Here is a 15,998-nt window from a genome sequence, read left to right as displayed (position 1 = left end):
TGTATCATCGGGGCGAGTATTTCAGTAAAAAACTTGATTAAGGCAAAAAAAAATCTAACGGCAAAATAAAAACATTTAAAAACACATAAAAATGTTAAGCACATTATGTATTAAACCTGCGAGGTGAAATGCTAAACGAGAAGCTGCTGCGTTCAACTACTGAAAAAAAAAGTAGGAAATTCCTGCTTCACATGGCTGGATATGCTCTTGTCATAACAAAACATGGAATATATTGTTATTTTGCATCATGGCATTTAACAACGTATGGAATCGTACAGTTGGGACACAACAGCATGAAAAAAGTACAGTACATCAACTAGACCAGCGGTGTGCAAACTGTGGCTTTGGTTTTGAATGCAAAACCTGGAGGTTCTTGGAGAAAAATACAGGATGTGTCTGTCCCGATTCTCATGGTCATCTTCATCATCATCATTTTGGCAATATGGCTGCTTTGCCGCTCACCGCGGTGACGTTTCGGTGGCGTCTGAGGCCTTCAAAACAAACACCGCATCGTCCAGAACATAGTAGTCCTCGTACATGTCCCCTTCGCACAGATACGGCAAGCGCGTCAGCGCCTCCACCTCGAAACCAGCCATGTGGAAAATGTCACGTGACAGGATGGTGACTTGCTCCTCCCACGTCTTCCCTTGTACGACAAGGTGTTCTTTGGGACGCTCCCACGCTCCCCCTGTGCGGGTAAGACATCGCTGTTAAATCTGCGTTATTTCTATGTTATATCAAGTGGCGCCACCACACGCACCGACTTCCACCCAAGCCTGGAAGGGTAGCACGGCAGCCAGGATGAGGCGTCCCGTGTGCGGAACCAGCGATCGCCGGATGTCCCGCAGGAGATGGAGAGGATTGTCGCAGCGGTCCAGCAGGTTTAGACAACTGATGACATCAAACTGAAGTCCGCTGCGATGCCACTCGTCTACGCCCAGCAGCCTGTGGACGGGCGGGGAAGAGAGACGGCAATTGGAATTTTAGCGGAATTTCACATCATTCATGTGCTTTCTGGTTCTACCATATCTTACTTATTGTGTGGAAATATGTGTTAATAACTATAAAAGCAATCTTCACTCGCTAAATGTACTGCAAAAAAGGTCAGTAAGGATAATTCATAATGCCGCCTACAGAGAACATACTAACTCCTTATTTCTAAAATCACAAATACTTCAACTTGCTGATATAGTTCATCTTCAAACAGCTAAAATAATGCATAAGGCTAAAAATAACCAATTAGCTAAAAATGTCATCCAATACTTCTCTACAAGAGAGGAGAAATATGATCTCAGGGAAGAAGTACATTTGAAACACTTCTATGCTAGGACTACGTTAAAAAGCCATGGCATTTCAGTATGTGGAATCAAACTATGGAATGGATTGAGTAAGGACCTCAAACAATGCACAACGATGAGCCAATTCAAGAAACAATACAAGCAGTTGATGTTTGCTAAATACAAGGATGAAGAGTCTTGAACCAGTCATGATGTGCTACATATATATCACTATATTGACACTTACTATGGTACACATTATGGCATTGGATGCTCATATCACCTCCTACTTCGGTATGTGACAAAAAATTAAATTAAATTAAATTAAATTAAATTAAATTAAATTAAATTAAATTAAATTAAATTAAATTAAATTAAATTAAATTAAATTAAATTAAATTAAATTAAATTAAATTAAATTAAATTAAATTAAATTAAATTAAATTAAATTAAATTAAATTAAATTAAATTAAATTTAATTAAATTTAATTTAATTTAATTTAATAAAAAATAAACTATATTAGGAAAGCAGGAAGTGAACGAATTTAACAGTTACTGATTGTAAAAGTACCAGATGGAGGGGTAGGATTTAATAAGCTTTGCTTCTTCCTACTCCTTTTGGACATGTGGAACTGTGAACTGATTATGGGATGCACTCAAAGACAAAGCATTCCCACAGAAAAAGAAACATTTCAATCCTCACTTGAAATTCCTCCTTTGTAGATGCCATTTCATGGGGGGAGAGATTTCAGTGGCGTAGACCTCTTGGAAGTGGCCTCGCATCATCTCCGTGACGGCGCCATCTCCAGCGCCGAGGTCCAGGAGTCTTGGCGCTTTCCATTCCGGGCCGATGTTGAGAAGTCGCCGGAACTGCTCAGCCGAAAACACAAACATGGAGCCTCGCCCTAGGAAGCTGAGGAACGGGGCGGCGTGGTCAACAGAATGGCACGCTAAAGTGGGAGGGGCCTGTGTTGTAGGACTTACCCGTTGATGGAGGTGCGTGACACCACAGGAGTGAGAACGGTCGACATAAAGGAATGGTAGAGTTGGGTGAACAACCAGGTGGACTTCTCCACGCTCTGCTTCAGGAAAGCCTCCGTGCCCGAGTCCAGGTGGCTTTGAACAAAGAGGGGGCGCACCGTCTCTCCGAGAAGACCAGGACTGCAGTGGTACCACTGAACACAAAACCACAACAAGGACATCAAGCATCTGGGATGCCCAATTGCAGGAACGTCGCAATTTCTGGAAAATGCAATGTTTTCATACTAAGACCATTATACTTCCCAGTACACTTCAAAATATATACACTGCGTACAATGTGTACTTCCTTCCTGACACCATACATTAGTTCCGACTTCAAACACTCTCACAAGTGGGCCCGTCCCCAGGCCTTGTCCGAGTACACGCTACAGCAGGGGTGTCCAAAGTGTGGTCCGCAAGACCAATTAGGGATCGTCATTATCACAGAAAGGTTGTTTGAAAAATAAATAAATAAAAAAGGCTGCACGGTGTATGAGTGGTTAGAAAATGAATGAATGAAAACCTGGCGGCACGGCGGTCGAGTGGTTAGCGTGCAGACCTCACAGCTAGGAGACAAGGGTTCAATTCCACCCAATTCCAAAAACATGCTAGGTTAATTGGCGACTCCAAATTGTCCATAGGTATGAATGTGAGTGTGAATGGTTGTTTGTCTATATGTGCCCTGTGATTGGCTGACACCAGTCCAGGGTGTACCCCGCCTCTCGCCCTAAGACAGCTGGGATAGGCTCCAGCACCCCCACGACCCTCGTGAGGAAAAAGCGGTAGAAAATGAATGAATGAATGAATGAAAACCTCAAAAAAAGGAAAAGGCAGCTAGCTCCACTTTTCACACGCTACACTTCAGCGGTGGCTAACCATGTGACTTACAATTCTCTAGCAAACCGCAAGGGGCAGTGTTTCCCCGAGTGAGCAACAACAACCACATTCAGTTCCTGGTGAAACATCACTGACTTTTGTTGCACAGTTTGCTCTCAAAACAGTCTATCTTATTTTTTCCATATCATCATATGATATAATCATATTTATTCGCTCGGAAGGTCGTCACTTTTGGTAATTTTTTTTTTTAAACTTGTTTACGGTGCTGTGTTTTGAGCTGTTAGCTTGCTTCCCATTTGTACTGAACTGTGTAGTGTTAGCATGTTTAAGAAAAAAGCACGTGATTCAATCTTACGTCATCGGCACCTCACCAGTTAGGCTTAATAATGATCATAATTGTAATTATTATTATTATTATTCATACCTGATGAGCCTCCATTGCCGCCCCTTCGCCTTCGTTCAACATGTTAGCAAACAGTGCGCGTGCCAGAGGGCGCCGTGCGTGCTTGATGGTCCACATTCTCCTGATGGATAGCAGAAAGGTGACGTAAGCCAGCAGCCAAGCGCCAAAAATCAGCGTCTTCAGCTGTAGATGACACATCATGGACACTTTATTTGAGTGCCTGGAAGGCTAGCTCACTCGGCCGGAGAGAGGAGCAGAGAAGTCATGGCTGCTAATGGTACTTTTGCCAATCGTAAACCAATACGCTTCCAAATCAAGAAAGCAAACAAACCTGAGGGTGTGGTGGAATTAAAAGGGCGGCGGCTGTTTACTTGTTATCTTATGCATGTCAAGTCACCAACGGTGTGTTGGGACAACACCGCACACTGGTGGCACGGAAAAAAAAAACACTTCCGCTTATTTGTACTACCTGTGTTACTGCTGAATGTGTCCGGAATGGATTTGTCACAGAACAGTTCCACAAAACGAATTGAATAAAAATTTATTTTTTTCCTATTTCAAATCAGAACCTAAATGCTCTTTGTTTGGAAAAACGTTTTGACAGGAGGCCTTTTATAGAATGTCCCTCAATCGTATCATTACTGTCCAGAGATTGACGACAGACGCTTCATGAAGCCTTGAGGCTTTCCTTTTCCGCGTAAAGCAACATTGGCGACATCTGGTGGAAGAGTGAAGTAATGTCAGCCTATGTCACTAAATGAGGTGAAATACAGGCCGCCGTTACAAACACACAAACTCACCAATGCTCTCACTACAAGCCAGCATTGTTCAAGTGCTTGCTGGTTATTATTTTATATTTTATAATTATTTTATTTTATAACCAGTCGGTTTGGGGTCGTCAATGCGTGTTGTGACGTTGAGCTTCAAACGTAGACGGTCACGTGACGACAGAAATAGAACGACGTACAAAGCTCACACTCGGACACAACACGCCGCCATATTGTGAAGCACAACTTGGCACCTCAGCGTGCGCAGTGTATAGGCATATACAGGTAGTTAACAGCCGCACAGTAGGTCATTTTAATGTCTTATTGCGTCCAGAATTTATGAAACCATAATTAAAAACGTCGAAAGTCGCAAACGAACTAGGTAGTGCTACACAAGATGGCGGACTCGCGGTGACAAAAACGTACGGCTCACGAGTTTTCTACGTGATGTAGTTCTGTGAGCGCGATGCTAGCTCTATTTGGAAGTTCAGTATGTCTAGACTCATTGGAACTTCTCTACTGGCCAGGCCAAAAACTACAATAGAAACATTAATTCTTACAAAATATACCAACACATAGAAATTGAGTTCACAGAGGCCTTTATTAGCGGATGTACAGATCAGTAGGCTGTTCTAGTACACGTGTCTCCAGTCACCTCAGTGCTCTTCATTGACTAGCCAAGCATCTCAGAGACGAGGTGAGCTGTTGCATTTTTCACAGCCAAGATCCCAGTTGACACTCATTTAGGGGCTAAAGGCTCTGCAACGCATACAACAGGCATTAGTATCACAGACAACTACTAGTCCCACCTATGTTATTCAGAGTAATACTATGGCTGGGTGGGGTCTTCCGTGGAAGGCTGTAATCCCTCCATTAACCATTATTATGGGTCCATCACTGTGGACACATTACATCTCATCAGTGGCCATCTTGGCTAGGTTGCAAAAGGAGGGCCTAATTGGGAGTGATTGTTCATGTCCACATACAGTCGCCCCTCGTTTATTGCGGTTAATTGGTTCCAGACCAAACTGTGATGAGTTAATTCCCACTATTAGAGCCCTCTAGACATGGAATAACACCCCTATAGTCGCCTTTACACAAGTATGACACATAATAGAAAATAAGACATCATTTCGACTCACGTTTTTTAATACTTTTTTTTTCAAGTACCAGTATTTGTACTGTGGCTATTCTATCAATGTAACATTGCTGCCACCTAGTGGCCAGTGTAGAATACTACTACTTCTCCCATTAGTTTGTATATACTTGCACAATGATGAATGAATATATTTTAACAGAGTGAAGCCACGAGGGACGACTGTATGTAAATGACTTTCATCTTAACAGTAACAAACGCTCTCAATTCCGAAGTCATTGAGGAGAAAATGAAATAAAAACATTTTGCCAGAAAAAAAAAGGGGTGAACATGACCTCCTTTTCAATCAGCGTCACCTCCGTAACGACGGGTCTTACTGTGAAATTCAACATGATCTTCATTGAAATGTGCAGCATGATTTAGCGCTGCTGTGTGCGTCCCATTATTTGGTATCTATCATTCCCTGTAACTGTCATGTGAAGAGAGTCAGGATGAAAAGTAGACACGTTAAATAGACGTACGGGAATATTCAATGTGAAAAGCACTAAAGCTCATTCAACATCGGCCTCCATTTGCATGTTTTTTCTGTCCGAGTGAGGCCCAGACAAATGAAAATGAGCCCAGGCCCAAGCTGCATGACAGACTAACATGCTTGTATGTTGAAATAGCATTTTAGGGACATTTAAGATCATGGCTAATGTAGCAAAATGGCACAGATTGTAAACATTGAGTGTGTAAGACTTAGTCTAGGATCCTCCCTCAATGAAAGAAAGCCAAAGATATCCTAAACTAAGTGGCCCAAAGGGAGCTAACCCTCCCTTGGTGTCACTCTTGGCTCAGTCAGTGAGCTGTGAATGATGCTGACGATGGACTCCGCACCCTCTCCTTCCAAAAACGTGTGGTGGTCGCCCTCGATGATGTGGACTGACACTTTGCCGCTGCACACCTGGAAAACCAAAAGTCATTTGGTGAGTATTGCCCCTTTAAGACCCACATCGCATGGCAGCACAGAGGTGGAGCTCCGCTCCTGCCGTTTGCATTTCATTACTGAATAAATTTTGCATTACGCCAGAAACACTTCAATGCGCAGCCGTGCCTGTGATTACTGCGATTGTGTCCACGACACGGCGATCGTGTGGATAAAACAGCCACGTCACTCTCTTGCAGTGGGAACACCGGGGTAGGGTGCATTGCAGGGTTTATCGCCTACACTGGGAACACCGGGGTAGTTTGCATTGCAGGGTTTATCGCTTACACTGGGAACACTCAGGTAGATTGCATTGCACGGTTTATTGCTGACACTGGGAACACTCAGGTAGGGTGCATTGCAGAGTGCATTGCAGGGTTTATCGCCGACAATGGGGACACTCAAGTAGGGTGCATTGCAGGGTTTATCGCTTACACTGGGAACACTCAGGTAGGGTGCATTGCAGAGTGCATTGCAGGGTTTACCGCCGACAATGGGGACACTCAAGTAGGGTGCATTGCAGGGTTTATCGCTTACACTGGGAACACTCAGGTAGGGTGCATTGCAGGGTTTATCGCTTACACTGGGAACACTCAGGTAGGGTGCATTGCAGGGTTTATCGCCGACACTGGGAACACTCAGGTAGGGTGCATTGCAGGGTTTATCGCCGACACTGGGAACACTCAGGTAGGGTGCATTGCAGGGTTTATCGCTTACACTGGGAACACCGGGGTAGGGTGCATTGCAGGGTTTATCGCTGACACTGGGAACACCGGGGTAGGGTGCATTGCAGGGTTTATCACTTATACTGTGAACACAGGGGTAGGTTGCATTGCAGGGTTTATGGGTTTAATGTGTGGTTCCAATAATGCCTAATGCACTGCCACTTCCGTATGACCCGTATTATCATTCACAATCTTATTAGCTTTCCTAAATAAGAAATCCTGTCACATTTTGATGTGGTGACACCCCTAACTACTAATACTTATTTTCCTCAATGAAATACAAATTCCTGTGTAAGAATGTTACATTTTTAGAAGGTTTATTTCCATTGTGTCTGTGGTTACAATGAAGCTAACAATCTTTTCCTACTTCCTACCTGGACATGATATTTATGAAACATCCCATCAAAGTATTGATGACAAAATATTCCTATGTCTGTAAGGGGGTGGCGCTATGAACTCAGCAGGGGATCAAATACATATGTACTCAATAGTGATGCTGCTGAGGCGTTACCTCGCTGAGCTTGTAGTCCGCCCCCAGGTTTTGCCCGTATTCACTGCTGGTTTTGGCTCGCAGTAGCATCACGTCGCCGTCGTACTTGGTGGCAGGGACGTAAGCGTCTGCCGCCTTCAGCTTGTAGTAAAAGGTGGTGGCGGCGAAGTGCAGCATGTTTCTGCTGATGTTCTTGTGGCTGGACGTGATGAGGTCCACGGCTGCGGTGACACGGGCCTCCAGGTCTGGCAGCGGGAGGAGCGTCTCCAGGAGCTGGTGGGAAAGCAGGATAAAAAAATGAAGTAAAAACAGTTTGCTTTGCGGGTGACCAGACAGGTTACACCGCCAAGGAGGGACAGCATTATTCCCTCATCACCTAACTGTCCTTGGTGTCCACTAGGACAGAGACCAAATCCCTCGTTTGGTTTCAGACCCAAGCGTGACTTCCGCCAAACAGGATTCCTTATTTATTAATGAACTATTGTCATAGACGTGGCTTAGAAAACCTGTTTACCTCCTTCTAAATACATGTGTTAACATGAAGATAACAGCCCTATAGCAAGACTTATATTAGCCACTATAGTGGCCTACATACAATTAGCATAAATAATGGTAATGGTTTTATTTCATTTGAACATGCATTAGATTACAATTGAGTGCATCCCATAATCAGTTCACAGTTCCACATGTCCAAAAGGAGTAGGAAGAAGCAAAGCTTATTAAATCCTACCCCTCCATCTGGTACTTTTACAATCAGGCTAAAATGATGATAATTTATAAATTGAAAAATGGCGATAGAGTGAGGGACAATCGTAATAAGGTGGACCAGGACTTGAAGATTTGTTGACCTAAAAGGGAGTGCCTTTAATGGGTCCCAACGTCCTTGGCTTCAACCAGAAGATCTCCTTCCATGGAGGTGACACAACTCTCTCTTCCCCATAAAGCACGGACATGTATATCTAATTCTCACTCTCGCCAAAGATGCTGAAAGGTACTAGCTGCGTACATTGCAGAGGGTTACCTTGTTGTACTCGGTGCCAGTGAACTGCTGGATGAAGGCACACAAGGCTTCCGTTTCAGCCTCAGACTCCTTGTCTGGTGTCAGCTTGGCTCTGTAGCTCTGCAAAGCAAAACCATCTGGTCTTTACAACAACATACAGCACCAGGAACAGGACACATGATGTTTCAATCTCACAGCGCTTTCAGGCGACCAACATGTTTTATCATCTTCTCATCGGCGATTGTTGCAATGCTAAAGAACGAGCCATCCTGACTGCATCTTCCTGTAGTACCTTATTGTTCCATCCCAGCTGCCCTTTTCAGTCAGAGCTGTATCTAATATGATTATAAATGATCCATCCTCACTGCGTCATCCTGAAGTACCTGTTTTTTTTTCTGTCCCTTACCATCTTGTGTACTCTATCAGTGTGTATGCATCGCTAACCTGCGTATAGGCTGCCACGTAGGAGTGGGATCCATCAAACAGAAAGAGATTCTCCACAGCCAATTTCTGGTTCTGCAGCTGAGAGCACATTTCAAACGCCACACAGGCACCAAACGAGTAGCCGGCAATTCGATATAGGCCGTCTGGCTGAACTTGTCTGATGCAGTCAATGTAGTACGTCGCCAGAGACTGGATGCTGTCCAAAGGAGCAGCTAAGAAGGGAGGGGAGCAACATACAGTATTTAACATATTACGAGCAGTAGAAGACATAGTCAAAGACATATATTGGAGCTTAGACATTATTTGATAGTAAATACTGCTTTCTCTCAGATGGAATACTTCCATCTGCATACTTCTTAGTTCGTGGTCATGATGAATGCAGCACAGTGGCAGTGCAGGCATTGTTACCTTTGGTGCATTGCAAGCCATAGCAAGGCAGGCTAAGCTTGGAGGCCAGGGTCTTAAAAGCAGCAACAGATCCCTCAATGGGGTGGACGAGGAACAATGGCGTCTCCTGGTTCTGCACATTGTTCAGCCGCGTCACAGTGGGGCCGTCCGGGTTGACCAGGAGCTGCGCCAGATTGGATTCTGACAATGTTCGGATGACGTCCTTTTTAACTGTGGGACACACAAATTCACAGTGTTATTCATATCTTCAACATATACTAATAATTCTACCATTGAGTACGAGGGCCACATGGGAAAATAAAGTCATCATCAGGGATTTCCGGCCATACAGCCAGGAGATGGGGAAGACCTGGGTTGGATTTTCCTCTTGGGCATACTCTACTTTCCTCCCCCATTCCAAAAACATGTTCATTGGCCACTCCAAATTGTCCATAGGTATGAATGTGAGTGTGAATGGTTGTTTGTCTATATGTGCCCTGTGATTGGCTGGCCACCAGTCCAGGGTGGACCCCGCCTCAAGCACAAAGACAGCTAGTAGGAGACCCCGGGACAGATCGAGGACACACTGGAGAAATAATGTCTCACAGGTAGCCTGGGAATGTCTGGATGTCCTCCCTATGGAACTGGAGGATGAGGAGGCCGGGCAGTATTCAAATAATCGGATATTTGAATAATAAAGTCACAATATTACACCACTGAAATCATAAATTGAAGATAATGAAGTCGTACATTTACAACATTCATTCATTCATTTTCTACCGCTTATCCTAACGAGGGTCGCGGGGGGTCCTGGAGCCTATCCCAGCTGTCCTCGGGCGAGAGGCGGGGTACACCCTGGACTGGTGGCCAGCCAATCACAGGGCACATATAGACAAACAACCATTCACACTCACATTCATACCTATGGACAATTTGGAGTCGCTAATTAACCTAGCATGTTTTTGGAATGTGGGAGGAAACCGGAGTACCCAGAGAAAACCCACGCATGCACGGGGAGAACATGCAAACTCCACACAGAGATGGCCGAGGGTGGAATTGAACCCTCGTCTCCTAGCTGTGAGGTCTGCGCGCTAACCACTCGAACGCTGTGCCGCCTGTTAAATTAACTTTATTCTGGTAAATGATTATGATTTTTTTTTCTTGGAAATTTGCAACTTTATTGTCATAAATTTACGACCTTTTCATCATAAATGTATGACTTCATCATTAATTTCTAACTTTATCCTCCAAATCTCTTATATATAGATATATATATAGTATATATACACATACACACACAATGTGGCCCTAATAGATTGTTGTAGATACAGATGAGTACCGTTTGATCCTTCCGGCTTCATATGGGACAGTTCCCGCAGCTTGTTAATGGAGAGCTGGCGGATGTCTCTCATGGCCATAACAATATCATAGTCCCGCTCTAGAGTCTGGCGGACTTCCACGCCCATCAAGGAGTCCAGGCCCAGGTCAGCCAGTGAGGAATCAGCATTAAGGCTGGTGACATCCCGTACACCTAAAGAGAGAAGGGAAGACTCCAGGTAGGTGAAATACATACACAGGAAGTAGAAAATAATCAGAATGTGAATATTACCCAGGATGTGAGCGACAGCTTCTACCAAGTCCTTCTGACTTCCTGCCTCACTCTTTACGGCCGTTCGCTCCGCCAGCACAAAGCTGGACATCACCGGCCTGCGCTGGCACAGGAAGTGGTCCAGCACGTCCAGGCAAGATGCCATGCGCTGCGGTAGGGTGCCACCAATCACCGCATCGTTGCCGCCCATGGTCTCCAGCACCACGCCGACATCACCGATGGCGCCCCATTGGATTGCGAGCCCTGGCAGCCCGTCGTGGCGCCGCTTCTCACACAAACGCTCCATGGCAGAGTTGGCGTAACCGTAGTTGCTTTGCCCGGCGTTGCCACGGCCGCAGCTGACCGAGGAGAATGCCACAAAGTGAGCGAGCTCTGGACAGGAACTTCTTGTGACTCTGGAGACAGAAAGAGACAGAGCGTACTTCTGTTGTCTACTTTTTCCAAACAAAATAAAGACGATGGAATGCTGTGTCTCACTTGTCCAAGTTTATGGTGCCATCATATTTGGGCTTGTTGACAGCAATGAAGTGCTGAGGAGTCAGATTCTCCAACATGCCGTCCTTCAACACCTGCAGAGAGGACAAGCAAGGAGGGATGAGAACTAAAAACACAAAACAGGATTACAACAAAGTTGTAATACTATCTTGTAATAGCATCTTGCCATATTTCCATGATTTAAAACAGGGCATGCTAGTTCCTTCATAATATCAATTTCCTTGGGATGGCTGTGTCTTCCAGCACAAGACGTGTGCTCCAGTCCTCAGGTCAAAAATGCTGACAACAAACCAGCATCTTGCTGAGTCTTTGTAGCCAAATGGAGAGCTAGCTGCTAGCGAGCGGCTAGCAAGGTGTGGTGTTTATCTAGTCCAGCAGATGAATATACAGTAAACCTCGGATATATCGGACTCGGATATATCGGTAATTCGCTCACAACGGACAGATAAAAAAGAACCAATTTTTCTGTAATGCATTTCCAATAAAAAATAATTGCATATATCGGATTTTTTATAACGGATTTCGCCTATTTCGGACAAAATCTCCAGTCCCGTTCCAATGCATTTCCATTAAATTTCCCTCACATATATCGGATGGCCGCATCGTGGCGCTCCGATTCGCCGAATCGTGACAGGCCGCTATACGACGTCATTTGCAGCGTTTGCAGCGTTGCCTGCGCGTCCAGGTACATTGGAAACATAGTCAAGGAAGTGCCTTTTTATAACGGATAAAATCCGATTTACGCATATACCGGATATAAATCCGATATATGCGTAAAACGGACATTTTCCGGTATACGCATATAACGGATTTAGCTTATATCAGACAAAACCAGTGGGAACAATTGAATCCGATATATCCGAGGTTTCCTGTAGTTTTTCCATGTTAACTGCTAACAATGTTAACATGCTAACCATGTTAACAATAACAATCATGGATCATATACAAGTAACTTATGGAAATGGAACACTGTTGGTGTTTTTATTAGTTCTTTTGTGATTTTGTGAGGGCTTTTGTTTCATAATAGGTACCTCCAATGACATGCATTGCTAGCTAGCTCATATTTACTGGTTTTCTGGCACTGGAATGCAGAGAAAAGGAAAGAAATATGTGTTCATGTTTCATATATGGGACGATGGGTAAAAATACAGATGGAGGAATTAGTGCACACGTTTTAAACTACAGGCTTATGCACCCATCAATGATGCACGGAACAAGAGAAGTAGTTACGTGAGCAGAATAAGTCGTCACACGTCACTACACTAAGGAAGGACATGATTTTCACTCTTTTTAGTTAACGTGATGCCCTTTCATTATGTCTGTCAAGCCAAGGAGACTGATGCCGTCTTCTGATGGCTGTGTATCGAGGGAAAGTGAAAGTGAAATGAAACATGGAAATGGCACATAGGTTGATCAGCATTGCCTGATCAGCTGCCTTCTCCAACGCCTGGACCGCCACCAAGAATGAAGATGCTATCTTTGCTTCCATGGACAGTGATAACTAAGGGGTATCATTGAGACTTCCTTCTCCCACTAAGGCTGTCTCTCCCTCCCTTAGTGTGAGTGACTTGAGGTGTGTGGGTTCCACTAGTACTGCTCTTGGTAGAACTAAAATTGTACCAAGAACTGACTTGACCTGAAGCCACCAATAAGCGCATGTGGAAGACAACTAAGCCACACAACTAAGGGTTGATACCAGGACTGATGTATTTACCATGGCAAGGTGGAAGACCCCACCCACTGTGCCCAGCCTGGAGGCCTCAGCCACAAGCTTCTCTGCTCCCTCCAGTGTGCTGACGTCACTGGTGGACACCAAGACATCCACGTTCTGACTCTGCCACTCACGTACACGCTTTGCCTGGTAACCTAACAAAAAGGTAAAATGGGAGGGTTACAGCATCACTCTTTATTTCCAGATATTTAAGTCCCACTATATAAGATGCTGCAGGTCCATGGCCATCCTGGTATGTATGCCAGGCATACATAATCAAACATTGTTGTATGGATGAAGTTATGTTGAGCTTTGAGCTTACTATCTTCTAGTGCCAAGGACACTATGCTTGTGGATAATGAACAGTTACCATAGCAACACAGACACAAAATGGGATGCTGCGCTTTTATAAAGGTGAAAATAAGCTAAATAGGTAAAAAAAAAGCTGTTATTAAAAAACAAGCCCTTGCAATTCAGTGAGGAAACAAGAGCCAATCACAAGCGAGCACTCACAATGAGCTTGCCAATCCACTGGGAATGGAAGGTTGTGATATAGAACCCATACAGTCTACTCACGCTGTCATCTTACTAACATAATTAACTTTTTTAACACTAAATTCATCACACAGCAACTTAATGTGTATCTGAGAAATATACAAACATGTACCAATGTGAGTTCAAAATGATAAACAAAAAAATATGTTTTTCCAACCAACTGTGTCTGACCAAGGCATTCATTGGGGCGCTGCAATGACGTCTGCCTCCCTCTGTTGGACAGAGGCAGCATTGCCATGCTATCCTTCATTTTCTCTGCCACTTGTCCTCCAATTAACTGGTCTTCTGGCAGTCATGCATTATGGGTAGATGTTTCTTTTAAACTTGTATTGGTACTTGAAGTGTTCAGCTGTGCAAGGAATTGTATTTTTTTAAGATGACACCGTGTGTCAGACTGTTATATTGAGTTTTTGACCTCCTGCAATGACCAACAAGCTCATTTTGAGTTTTTCCTTAGCTCATGATTGGGGCTGCCTGGTCCTCACAAGCGTGTGCACGCTGCAATATGTCATCTTATGATGTGGACATGTGTTGCTTAAACACCGGAATTGACGGAATTTACTTTTTGTAGTTGTACAGGTTAGGTGGCTGCTATCAAACACTTCAGCTTTCTTATCATGGCTTACCATTCCTGATTCCAGATCTGGACGTAAGCACCAATTTTCGGGCTCCTTTTTCCGTCAGCCACTGAGCAAGTTCGAGTCCGAAGCCCCCAAGTCCCCCAGTGATGATATAGGAGTGAGAAGGGAGGCAGTAGGTACGACACAGGGCTGGAAGCCTCACAGGGGCAGCAGACTGGAGGCTGGCACCAGTGGTCTCACCACACACCTTGTCACATAGACACCAGTTGGTGAAACGATGCAACATATCCTCCTTTTTACAACATGATTCAGTTCTTCAAATAAATACAATGACTTCTCTCACTGTATAGAACATGTAGGGATATAACAACATATAGTACAGTGTATGTCGAAGCGTGACTGACCTGCAGAAGGACCTTGCCAATATGTCTGCCCTGAGCCATGTATCTGAACGCCTCCTCTACTTGGTCCCTTTGGAAGACGGTGGTCTTGAGAGGCTGGACAACACCTCCTGCAACGCCCTCCTTCAGCAGCTCAGAAACTTCCTCCCATTCAGTGTTTCCTTCTTCAAAGAGAGCATCCAGCAAGATGCCGTGGAATGTCACGTTTTTTAAGAATAGAGCCATGCCTGTCCGGATGACAATGAATCCCATGAGTCGACCAGCGATATTCACATTTCTACACTGCAACTGTAAACATGGAGCTATGTTACCATTCTAATTACTCTCTAAAGGCTCTATTCATTTATTATCAACTCCTATACCCACTACATTAGAAAGTGGGGTTCAGAAGTAGACTGGAAGTACTTGGGAGTGTGACCAGTCATAGCAGGTGGGCGTGCTTGGAGGGGGGGCGGGGGGGGGGGGGGGGGAATAAATGAAAACAGACTGTTTTGGAAATCCAAGGAATAGGTGCAGCTTGTGGAAGACACAGAAAGCTTTGTGCGTTATGGTGTCCACAACTCAATATAAAGGGCTGAAAAATGAGCACAGTAGTTCCCCTTCCATAGGAATTGTAAATTTAAAATGTGCTGTGGACCACTAATGGCACCCATGCTGCACTTTGGACGCCCCCATTCCGCTTGAACTGGGGGGGGCAGTCTGCATTTGACCTGAGTGCAAACCTGCATTACTACAGTGTGACTTAATACTGACCAAGAGGGGAGTTGTTGGACAGGTCGTATTTGCCAATCTCCAGGAATCGGCCATGTCGTGCAAGACAGCGAATGCTGGCTTGAAGCTTCTCTTCGGCCAGAGAGTTCAGCACCATATCCACACCTGAAACACACGTCCACCAAACTCCTCAGCATCGGCAACTGACATTTCAGTAAACAAACACAACACAACATTAGTAGCGTTTCCCTCATGGAATGTAACTTCACTCCCTGAGGTCGTGATAACGTTTTACGAGGGTATGTTACACATACAGACCTTTGCCTTGCGTCTGGAGGAGGATGTGCTGTTCAAAGGATGTGTCTCTAGAATTTGCAAAGGACTCTGCTGACAGCTTGGGGAACCTTTTCTGCAGGTAGGCTCGCTTCTCTGCTGAGCCTACAAAGCAAGATGACCGGGAACTTACTACATATCCCTTGGCTCTACTGGGAATGACACTTGGACATGACAACACTGAAAAAA

General features: G+C 44.6%; 2 protein-coding genes across 4 annotated transcripts in view; both read right to left on the bottom strand.

The window, feature by feature from the left end:
• Window positions 1-200: 200 nt before the first annotated feature.
• Window positions 201-4,004, bottom strand: mettl9 (methyltransferase 9, His-X-His N1-histidine). Of its 3 annotated transcripts, none has more exons than XM_058062534.1 (6): window positions 3,869-4,004; window positions 3,559-3,658; window positions 2,262-2,452; window positions 1,981-2,190; window positions 761-945; window positions 201-688 (listed from the first exon to the last, which is right to left on the bottom strand). In XM_058062534.1, exons 2-6 carry the CDS (start codon window positions 3,652-3,654, stop codon window positions 459-461), a joined length of 912 nt encoding a protein of 303 aa, XP_057918517.1. In that variant the 5' UTR covers window positions 3,655-3,658; window positions 3,869-4,004; the 3' UTR covers window positions 201-458. The 3 variants fall into 3 exon arrangements, with proteins under 3 accessions (XP_057918517.1, XP_057918516.1, XP_057918515.1); XM_058062533.1 differs by having other exon boundaries at window positions 3,559-3,720; window positions 3,869-4,002; XM_058062532.1 differs by lacking the exon at window positions 3,869-4,004 and having other exon boundaries at window positions 3,559-3,862.
• An 882-nt stretch (window positions 4,005-4,886) lies between these two features.
• Window positions 4,887-15,998, bottom strand: part of fasn (fatty acid synthase) — a 36,694-nt gene continuing 25,582 nt past the window's right edge. Inside the window, exons 31-43 of the mRNA XM_058061661.1 lie at window positions 15,795-15,914; window positions 15,519-15,641; window positions 14,769-14,992; window positions 14,410-14,611; window positions 13,232-13,383; window positions 11,500-11,591; window positions 11,023-11,417; window positions 10,753-10,944; window positions 9,435-9,644; window positions 9,027-9,238; window positions 8,604-8,702; window positions 7,604-7,855; window positions 4,887-6,346 (exon numbers count right to left, since the gene is read on the bottom strand). Of these exons, the coding sequence (XP_057917644.1) occupies window positions 6,209-6,346; window positions 7,604-7,855; window positions 8,604-8,702; window positions 9,027-9,238; window positions 9,435-9,644; window positions 10,753-10,944; window positions 11,023-11,417; window positions 11,500-11,591; window positions 13,232-13,383; window positions 14,410-14,611; window positions 14,769-14,992; window positions 15,519-15,641; window positions 15,795-15,914 (2,411 nt within the window). The 3' untranslated portion in view covers window positions 4,887-6,208. The remainder of the gene's footprint in view (window positions 6,347-7,603; window positions 7,856-8,603; window positions 8,703-9,026; window positions 9,239-9,434; window positions 9,645-10,752; window positions 10,945-11,022; window positions 11,418-11,499; window positions 11,592-13,231; window positions 13,384-14,409; window positions 14,612-14,768; window positions 14,993-15,518; window positions 15,642-15,794; window positions 15,915-15,998) is intronic.

The sequence above is a fragment of the Doryrhamphus excisus genome, chromosome 22 (genome assembly GCF_030265055.1).
Source record: "Doryrhamphus excisus isolate RoL2022-K1 chromosome 22, RoL_Dexc_1.0, whole genome shotgun sequence".
NCBI classification, from domain to species: domain Eukaryota; kingdom Metazoa; phylum Chordata; class Actinopteri; order Syngnathiformes; family Syngnathidae; genus Doryrhamphus; species Doryrhamphus excisus.
Note: the sequence above shows the minus strand (reverse complement) of the source record. Positions and strands in the feature narration are given on the sequence as shown.